Source organism: Lichenostomus cassidix, chromosome 11, assembly GCF_008360975.1.
Source record: "Lichenostomus cassidix isolate B80296 chromosome 11, HeHo_3.0, whole genome shotgun sequence".
NCBI classification, from domain to species: Eukaryota; Metazoa; Chordata; class Aves; order Passeriformes; family Meliphagidae; genus Lichenostomus; species Lichenostomus cassidix.
The window spans coordinates 7,063,131-7,072,666 of record NC_139492.1 but is presented as its reverse complement, the minus strand read 5'-3'; the positions used below and the strand labels follow the sequence as shown (position 1 = coordinate 7,072,666).

At 54.2% G+C, this 9,536-nt stretch overlaps 2 protein-coding genes across 2 annotated transcripts; one reads left to right on the top strand and one right to left on the bottom strand.

Moving 5' to 3' along the window:
• Nucleotides 1–442: 442 nt before the first annotated feature.
• On the top strand, nucleotides 443–5,970 carry LOC146432174 (uncharacterized). Its single transcript, XM_085071636.1, has 6 exons — nucleotides 443–766; nucleotides 1,252–1,303; nucleotides 3,888–4,075; nucleotides 4,455–4,613; nucleotides 4,895–5,005; nucleotides 5,320–5,970. The coding sequence occupies exons 1-6, from the start codon at nucleotides 623–625 to the stop codon at nucleotides 5,431–5,433; spliced, it is 768 nt and encodes a 255-aa protein (XP_084927762.1). The 5' UTR covers nucleotides 443–622; the 3' UTR covers nucleotides 5,434–5,970.
• Nucleotides 5,971–6,085: 115 nt separating this feature from the next.
• LOC146432173 (uncharacterized) lies at nucleotides 6,086–8,328 on the bottom strand. Its single transcript, XM_085071628.1, has 6 exons — nucleotides 8,054–8,328; nucleotides 7,644–7,695; nucleotides 7,255–7,442; nucleotides 6,827–6,985; nucleotides 6,592–6,711; nucleotides 6,086–6,288 (listed from the first exon to the last, which is right to left on the bottom strand). Exons 1-6 carry the CDS (start codon nucleotides 8,198–8,200, stop codon nucleotides 6,175–6,177), a joined length of 780 nt encoding a protein of 259 aa, XP_084927754.1. The 5' UTR covers nucleotides 8,201–8,328; the 3' UTR covers nucleotides 6,086–6,174.
• Nucleotides 8,329–9,536: the final 1,208 nt, after the last annotated feature.

Below are 9,536 nucleotides of genomic sequence, written 5' to 3'. Positions count from 1 at the left end.
CAGGTTCCTTGGCTTTACAGGCACTTTTTTGGGCTTGTAAGCATTCAGCAGTGTCCTCCAGCAAGGAGGAACGTGATGGATGTGAGCTTGGAGCCCCAGCAGTAGGTGGTTGGGGCTACAAGGAGTGGGGAGTCTTTCACTGCTGGCTCTTGGATGCTCTAGGGGGAAGTGTTGGCAGGAGTGGAACTTGCAGTATATGAACTGCATTCCTTGTGCTGCTCAGGCTGGCTTTCAGATTAACATCCCAGAATTCAACCGTCCCAAACTCACCCCCCAAACTGGGTGATTGCTGGGCACAGCCAGATTTGAACCTGTTTCCCTTTTCCTGGTGCTGCTCTTCTAAGTCTGTGGAAGAGGTGGACCCTTCTGCTGTTACAGACACCCTGGGAGCTGGGGCTTTAGAGGAGCCAAATGGTGGCAATGTGGGCAATGCAGGTGCCAAATGTCAGGGAGCCCTTGGTCCTCCTAGGACCCTGGCTCTGTTTGGGGCAGGGCTGATGCTGGCACTGTCCCCATCCCCGTGGGTGCCTGGAGCCACACCCTGGGCTGTGCCTGGCTCCTCTTCAGGCCGAGCAGGCGGCAATCCTGCCATGTGTCACCGACTGGCGCGGAGGCTGCGGACATGGCTGCGCTGGCTCGGAGTGTCCTGGTGACAGGGTCCAACCGGGGCATCGGGCTGGAGCTCGTGCGGCAGCTCGCCGCCAGCCCCTGGCCCCCCCAGCACATCTTTGCCACCTGCCGCGATCCCAAGGGTCCAAGAGGGAAGGTCAGTGCGGGCACCGGGCGTGGGATGGTCCTGAGCCGAGTGGGCAGCGGGAATCTGCAGTCCTCACAGCCCTGCTGGCTTGCTGCCCTGGCTGGGTAGCCCAGCAGTATGGGCAGGAGTGCTTTGGGGGTCTCAGAGCCCCCCCAGCCCCTTGGATAAGGCAGTGCCCAATGTGGCCGGGTGGGATGAGGCTGGAGACGCAGACATGTCTTCAGCACTTGCTCCTGGCTGTGCCAATGGCCAGCCAACCCCTCTTCCATGCTGGGATTACTCAGGATGGGGGGCAGCTCCTAAGCCTTGCAGCACCATTCTCCTGCCAGCTGTGGGGGAGCTGCCCTGCCCCATTCACTGGGAATGGCCCTGTGAACTTTCCCCAAAGAAAGCAAAGCCATCCTGGCTTTGTGACCTGGGAGCAGGGATGGGACACCTGGCTGTGCTGCTGGTGGCTTCTAACCTCCTCCCTTGCTCCATCACTTTATTTCTAGGCCCTGCAAGAATTAGCTGCCCAGCACTCCAGCATCAAACTGGTCCAGCTAGGTATGGAGTAACCTTTCTCCTTGCACCCAACATTGCTTCCAGCTCTCTGCTGGCTTCAGAGATGGGACTGGGGCATTTTTTTCCAGGAAGGTCTAGTCCTGCCAGATGGGAAGGGATCAATAGGGAGGGATCCATGCACACCTGGGCAAGTTTCTCCCTCCAAATTAAGCTGTCCTCTGGCTGGAGCAGTCAAACTGGCTTCAGAGGAGGCAGAGGTGGGTCTGGACACCTCAGCTGAGCAGGTTTCATGGGAAAGGCATGTTGTCTCTTCCCAAAGATGCTAAATACAATGCCGAGGTTTTGGGCTAGGACACATGGGTTTGCAAAGGAAAGACAGGGCACAGTAACCTTGTGGATGGTTCCTAAGTAGGAGGGCTGGTTTGGGATCTGCATGGAGGTGGCCATGGTTGGCATTTCTTTCAGGTAAAAAAGGGAGAAAAAAAATAGCTAAAATTTACACATGTGGGAAATCTAATCAGCCTGGTATCCCAGGCTGATGCTCAGGCCCAGAGGCATGGGAAGTCCACAGTCTGGACTGGGGAGATGCCCTCTTACCCCTTCTCTGCTCCCATGGAGGTGGGCCAGACAAAAATGTGTAAGATCTGTCACTTCTTTTCATTCTCTCTTTCTTTCCCACCCTTATTTCTTCCAAGGAGACAAGAGTTTGTTATTTCAGCAAATTTGGGGGGGTAAGAACTAAAAATGTGTTGGTCCCACATGCCTTAGAGCAATGACTCAACTAATCCAAACAGAGCAATTAATCATTCACCAGGTGACCAAAAGATCTCTCACATGCAGTGGAGTGACCTTTAACTTTGAACCTTGAACTTCATCCCATCATTATCCAAAGAGAAGTCACTCCAAAGTACTCAGTGATTTTTCCTGCAGCTGAACATGCAAGATCCTGTTGAATCCCAAGGTTCCTTCCCCTCACAGCAGGCCCAGAGCAGATTATCCCACCATATCCCCCTCAAATATTTTCAGGACACTTCTACAAACATCTGTGCTGCACAGGCAAGGTGGCAACAAGTCCTGTGCCACTCACATAGTTGTTTACCACCAGAAAGACGCCTGACTAGTTAAAAATGCCAGGAAAAGGATTGTTCTGCTGCCCATCAGTGTATGACATATTCCAAGAAAGGAGTCTTCAGCCTTGGAAACCTTTGCTAAGTCACTCTTGTCTAAGCATGAGAACAGAAACACAGCTCAGGGGCCAAAGTGTTGCAAAAAAGGAATCTAGCCCTGCAGTACCCCACTCCCAGCAGGCTCATCACATTGGCATCTGCAAAAAACAGGCACAGAAATGTGCATGGGAACAAGAGCACACTCCAACCTGCCCACACACGTGAATATTCACGGGTTTAAGGGCTCTGTGGTATACCCAAGGTATTAAAAGGCAATATATAAAGTTTAATGCTGGCCTAAATGGCCCATTTCACATCCTGAAGGTATTTAGATGACCTTTTTAAACAAAAAACCAATGGCCACTTCAGTTGGTAAGCATCCAGTAGAGGAGGCAAATCCTAACAAGCAACCCTGAAAGCTGGACACGAACTTAAAAAAAAATACTTTTATTGCCTAAGTTAGAAAAATCTTGCAATTAAAGCATGGCAGAATTTCAAAAGCTATACCAATATTTAAGCAAAGAGGAAGGCACTGGGCATGCTTATCCTTGTTAGCCCAATTTCAATTGTGTTTTGTTGCTTGAGAGGGGTTGTCCCCACAACTTGGTCAGTAGGGCTGGGTAAGTTCAGACTCAGAGCTTTCAACCAAATATTGCAGGTTACATCCCAAATATTTCATTACTTGTACCCACTTCAGCTCATCTGTCAGCTCCAAAACCTTGTGGGTAACAGCATGAATAAAAAAAACCAAAACCAATCAATGAAAAAAGCAAAACAAAAACCCCAAACAAACAAAAAAACCCTCTAAACTGAAGGAAGAGGCAAGGAAAAAGGAAGGATTTTTGCCAACAAACAACTGCAAAGCTATGGGAAGTTGTGCTGTGGAAGATAAATTTAAGCACAAATTGTTTAAAGAGACAAAGATAGCTTGAAATGATCAGTCAGAACAGCATAAACCAGACGGGATCTTCATGTAATCCAATGAAATGCATGCCCCCCCTCTGTGTAAACAGCACCTATAGCTGCTGTGCAGTACAGAAGGGCTTGATGAGCACAGTTTGATTGTTTCCCCAAAGACAGTATCTGTCCTGCAAATGTGCCCATCTGTGTTGGCACCCTGTGGAAATAAACCTGGGAGTCCCAGTGTGCAAGGACTGAGCACCCCTATGATTATATATTCCTTGAATACAGAAAGCAAATACAGACAAGTTTTTCCTACCAGTAGCCTCCCACATAACCCAAAATCAGTTGAATTAAGGTTTAATTTGGCTGAGCCTGCAAAACTAAGAGGTGAGGGCAAATTGCTGCTCATTCCAATGTGCTTAAGGCCCTGACCTGCTAAAGCTGCTGCATCCTTTCTGGATAATGCTGGTTTAGAGAGAACCATTCCAGCCACAGCACAATTTCCATTCGGTGCTGTGTGACCCTTCAGAGCTTTCCGTTTGCTTTTTCCCTGGCAGACACAGTGAACTTACCCAGCATCCAAGGGGCCGTGAGGGCTGTGGGGTCTCATCTGAAGGACCAGGGCTTGAACCTGCTCATCAACAATGCAGGCATCAGCTCCCACGCCACACTGCACTCCCTGGACTCACAGGAGATGCTTGATGTGTTTGCCACCAACGTGGTTGGGCCACTCCAGGTTGTCAAGGTAGGTGTGGACCTTTTGGGTTTCTCTTGCTTGGGAAGATGTTCCCCAGTGGGAATAAAGCCACCTCCCACCTCCATGGATCTCTCCTCTCACCCAGAGGAGTTCAGCAGCTCAGCCCAGCCCCAGCATCCCCTGTGTTTTGTTCTTCCTGACCTGGAGGTTCTGCCTGCACTGGGCTCACTGTGCTGGCTTGCTCCTTCCCTGGGGAGGGGAAAGGCTGGAGCCTGGCCCTTCTTTGGGGCATCTGCCCTATCCTCTGTGCTTCTGCCAAAAGTCCCTGTCTAACTGCTTGTCCACAGTCTGTGACAGAGCCCTCCAGGAAGGTCTTCAAGCTGGGGATCTGTCACATGTTAATGGAGCATTGGTGTCTTTGCATCAGGAATTTCTGCCACTCCTGGAGCAGGCGGCGAAGGGCGCGGGGAAGGAGGGGCTGAGCTGCAGCAGGGCTGCTGTCATCAACATCTCGAGCAAACTGGGCTCCATCGGGCTGTGCCTCGGGCTGCCACAGGCCCCCATGTACCCATACCGGGCCAGCAAGGTGAGGTGCCACGTGAGATGCTGTGCCAGGCATTGGAGGGAGGGAGCCCATGGGACACCCCCTGCCCCAGCTACCCACCCCCTGCCTGGTTCTCCCAGGACGAAGCACAGAGATTGGGACAGCAGCAGCTGGGACTGAGCCTTTCAGGAGGGTCGTGCTGATGCTTTGTCCCAGGACTGAGTCCCACTTCCCACCTCCACTGCCATTTTCTGCCTGGGAAATGTCCCCTCTCCTGCCCACACACAATCCAGGTCATACTGGCAGGGCTGTACCTCTTCCAGGCTGCCCAGAACATGGTGACGAGGTGCTTGGCTGCAGAGCTCCAGGACAAGGGGATCTTGTGTGTGGCCATCCATCCTGGCTGGGTGAAGACTGACATGGGAACAGAGAAGGTACTGGGCTGTGCTGGAGAGGGTCGGCAGGACCCCCACCGTATCCGCAATTCTTGAGGAGGGCAAAGGCACTTGGGGGATGCTGTGTGATACTGTGGGCTGCCAGGACCATCTCCTGGGGCAGAGCAGGCAGGCAGCAGGCAGCAAACTGCAACATGCCAAGTACATAAGCTAGCCAGCCCTGTCTTTGCAACCCAGCCTGGAGAACAGAGGTGTGGCAGTAAGGAAAAATACGAGCACAACAGATGCTGCTCCTGGGCATGAACCCTCCCCAAGAGCTGCTCTCTGTTACAGCCCATTGTCCTCTTCTGCAGGCACCACTGACAGTGGAGCACAGTGTGAGGGGCATCCTGACTGTGCTGGCCAGCCTCTCAGAGGCCACCTCTGGAGCCTTTCTCGACTGGGAAGGGAACAGCCTGCCCTGGTGATGGACAGATGGACGGCGCCCCTTGCTCATGCTGCAGCCTCTGCTCACTGACTGACCCCTCTGCATGGTCACCCTGCTCACCCTCAGCCCTCTCCACACTGCTGGGAAGAGGCAAAGGGCTTGGGAAGCAGCTTCTCCCCCCTTCCCCACCCCACGTGTGCTCTGTGGTCCCCCTGTACCCCCATGTCTGTAAACTCTGCCAGTTGATGCCTCTCTGCTCCATCTCCACACACAGTCTCAAACCCCACTGTCCTAGCCTGGCACAGGATCCCTGTGCTCTACCTGAATGCTGTGTGTCCCTCTGTCCCACCCGTGACCAGGCATCCCTCAGCTGAGGGGAGAGGGCAGCTGGTCCCTGTCACCCTCAGTGCCTCGGGCACACCAGCCTGGGCAGGGGAAAGCCAGACCTGCAGGAGATCCGAAGGTCTCTCTCCTCTCAGGAGAGGAGATCTGCTCTGGCTTCTCCAGTGCCTCCTGGAGGAGAGGTGTCCAGAGGGCAGTCACAGTGCCATGGGACCTGCAGGTTGTCACTCATGGCGATGCCAGTGACAGCTGTGGGTCAAGGGTAGCTGTGAGCACCACCTCATGCCAGGATGAGCAAATGGGATATCTGGGAAGGGGTTGTCCCTTAAGCTGGCAAAGCACAACAGAGCTGGGGGTTCTCAGCAGAAGTTTATTGAGGATGTAGGACAGGGGGGAGCAGTGTCACAGGGTCCTGCTGCCAGGATGCTGAACTGGTGTCTCACCAGGGTACAACCTTTCCTTCCCAGTCCAGGAAGGCGCCCGTGTCCTTCTCAGAGATGGAGGAGAGGACTTTCAGCATCCCTTGCACGCTCTCATCCACTGTCAGAGGGGGCTGTGGGACAGAGGGAGAGATGAAGCTCATGTCCAAGGCTTGGCTGAGGGCTGTGGAGCAAATGGAGCCAGGGGAAAGAGGTGCAGCAGGGCAAAGGGAAAGCTGAAAACCCCAGGGAGCAGGGGACTGAACAGAGAACTGAGGGGATGACGGCACCCAGCACCCAGGACTGGGACAGAGGCAGGTGCCACAGCAGCAATCGGGCAGGCAGGGAAGTCATGGGCAGGGGATCAGGACAGCAACTTCCACCCATGGAAAATCAGCACAGGAGCTCTGATAGACCGGCCCCAGGGGAATTCCTACCGTGTGTCCAGCAGCACTGCCCATGTCAGTCTGTACCCAGCCAGGGTGGAGAGCGACACAGAGGATGCCGTGCTCCCGGTATGCCAGGGACTGGCACTTGCTCAGCATGTTCAGAGCAGCCTGTGGGCAGACAGGGAGAGGATGGAGGTGGGAGAGGAAGGGGACCCATTGCAAGGGGTCCCATGGCTGGACAGGGCAGGGGGAGCGAATTTGTGCTCAGCATGTGTGACAGTACCTTGCTGCAGCGGTATGAGGTAACTTGCATCTGGTCCCAGCCAAAGGAAGAAGCAATGGAGCCTCCAATGCTGGACATGTTGACGATGGCAGCCTTGCTGCAGCTCATCCCTGAGCCTGGGCTCCCCTGGGCAGCCTTCTTCAGCAAGGGCAGGAATGCCTGTGAGGACACAGAGGGGACAGGAGCACACACGGACATGGCACAGGGCAGGAGAACAGCTCCTTCCACAGTGGGCAATGTTGACACCAGCACTGGGGCATCCTCCCTCCTCTTCCTTGCCAGGCTCCAGCTCTTGCTGAGCTCCATCCCACAGCTCCATGAGTTTCTCATCAACTGAGAGCCCATTGGTAACCAGAGTGGAGGCAGGACTCCCTCCCACTGGGCCTTCATGCTCCCCCAGGACAGCCCAGCTTAGATGAGGGTCTCACCTGGCTCATCAGCAGGGGCCCAATTGTGTTGGTGGTGTAAATCTCAGTCATGTCCTCCAGTGTCTCAGTATCAAGTGTGTTAAACTTGGCAATTCCAGCGTTGTTGATGAGGAGGTTCAGCCCAGAGCCCCCCAGGTGCTCCCCCACCTTGGCTGCAGCTGCCTTGATGCTGGCAGGGTTTGCAACTTCTGCAGAGCCGACACAGGGGAGGTCAGTGCCCATATATCCCCATGGGGGAGTCCCCTCTGTTCCCCCAGAGACAGCAGTGCCCGATGCAGGCCCCAGCCCATTGGCACCACTCCCTCCCAGCACAGGACTCCCAGGGTGTGCTCAGCCTGGGCATTTGCCAGAGGAACTGGGGCAAAGGATCCCCACTTCGGGGCACCTACCAAGCCGGATGATGATGATGTTGGGGTGCTTGGAGGCCAAATTCTGTAACTCCTGCAAGAGAAGGCACTGTGTAGGCATGGAGAGGCTGGAGGGGCTGTGCAGAGACTCAGCCTTCCCCAGGCAAAGCCCATGCCACTCCATCTCTGTCCCTGCAAAACTTTGTGCCCAACACACTGCTCCAGCTGCCACATATCATGGGGTTCCGTGCCTTGTATACATGCCATGTGCCATTCTCCCCTCCATACGTTCTATGCATAACTGGTCCCATGGTGTCCCAGCCCAGCTGACTTGTTCTGCAGGTGCCTGGCTGCAGCTGCAGCCCCTTGCAAACCCCCTCCCTGATCCAATCTTCCCCTGGCACCAAGTGCTCCTGTCCCCAGCACAGCTGCTGCCTCCCACCTGGCCTCACCTGAGCTCGCTGTCCCTTGGGATCCCGACAGGTTGCAAAGATCCACTGTGGTGGTTTTGGCATCTTCAGGAAATGCTGGATGAGCCCCAGGCCGAGGCCCCGGTTGGCCCCAGTCACCAGAAGGGAGCGGACGTGGAGTCCTGCCATGCTGCTCCCACTGAGGCTGCAGTGCTCTCGTCTGGACTCTGACAGTGCCTTTTGCTACTTGGTTATCTCGCATGTTCCCATGAGGACTTGCATCAGCTCGTGGCTCTTGGAAACTCTCTGCGTGCACCTCAATCTCTTGGCTCTGGTCCATACCCATGATCCACTTTTCCTGGTGGCTGTGAAATGACGCAAAGGGATCCAAGTGTCCTGCCCAGGCAGGAAATGCCCTGGGCTAGGTGTCTGGAGTGCTGCTTTTTGTACCTTCCCCGCTCTACCAAACCTGAGCCTTTTGGTTTTCAGGGCCAGCACTATCCCTGTCCTTGCACTGAGACGCTCTCTCCCACCACCTCCCTCCCTCTTGGGATCCCAGGCCTGTCCCTCCCCTTGCCCAAGGTCAGGTAGGCGAGGCTGGACTCGCTGACTGTGCACAGTGCAGTTTGTTGGCCTTTGTGCAATGCCAGAACCAGGACTGGGGATGGACCAGCCAGGACAGGTGAATGTCCCTTGAGGATGGAGCAGCCAGGACAGGCAAGTGTTCCTTGCCCACAAGAACTAGCTGAGAAACCTAGAAACCTTCCAGGACCACTGGGAAAAAACCCTCCAGTGCTGTCCAGAGCAATCCCTTCCTCAGAGTCTGCTCTAACAGCAGCTATAATATTTAAGTGTGATAGAAGGATAATCCCTGCCCCATCCCTGGAAATGTTCATGGCCAAGCTGCACAGGTTTCTGAGCAACCTGGTCTAGCATAAGGTGTCCCTGCTTGTGGCAGGGGGTTGGAACTAGATAGTCTTTAAGGTCCCTTCCAGCCCAAACTATGGCTCTATGATCCCATGATAAAATTCAGTTTTTGGGTGTGACTTTTATGAGGCTGGGAGCCAGGGCTGTGCCCTGGCACATGCACTGCAGGTGGACATTCCGTCCCAGGATGGTCCAGGTATTCCCCAACTCTTTCCTGCAACAGAGACTGAACCAACTGATGGACTGAATTCCCAGGGCAGCATCTGACTGGTGGATTCAGGAACTTTGGGACAGGTCTGAAGATCACAGAATCATAGAATCACCGCACAGGAGCTCCTGCTGCACCTAAAGTCAATGGAGAACCATGACCTGCATGTTTCCATGTGTCCCCACCCTGCAGGGAGAGTCTGGGCATCTGATGATGGATAAATTTGACTTGGTGATCCTAGGAGTCTTTTCCAATCTAAATGATTCTCTAATTCTATGATCCCATAGCCTCCCCAGCTGGTTCCTGCTGCAGCATCACCCAAACTACACGGACCATTTGCAACAGTGGAATGTGTATATTTAAGATAGTTCAGAGATATTGTGTAGGTAG

Coding starts and splice junctions, on each gene's coding strand:
- LOC146432174 (XM_085071636.1), top strand. CDS start 623: ATGGCTGCGCTGGCTCGGAGTGTCCTGGTGACAGGGTCCAACCGGGGC. Junction 1,304..3,887: donor CATCAAACTGGTCCAGCTAG/GTATGGAGTAAC, acceptor TTTCCCTGGCAG/ACACAGTGAACTTACCCAGC. Junction 5,006..5,319: donor CTGACATGGGAACAGAGAAG/GTACTGGGCTGT, acceptor CCTCTTCTGCAG/GCACCACTGACAGTGGAGCA.
- LOC146432173 (XM_085071628.1), bottom strand. CDS start 8,200: ATGGCAGGACTCCACGTCCGCTCCCTTCTGGTGACTGGGGCCAACCGG. Junction 7,696..8,053: donor CCAAGGGACAGCGAGCTCAG/GTGAGGCCAGGT, acceptor CTTCTCTTGCAG/GAGTTACAGAATTTGGCCTC. Junction 6,712..6,826: donor CCTCATACCGCTGCAGCAAG/GTACTGTCACAC, acceptor GTCTGCCCACAG/GCTGCTCTGAACATGCTGAG.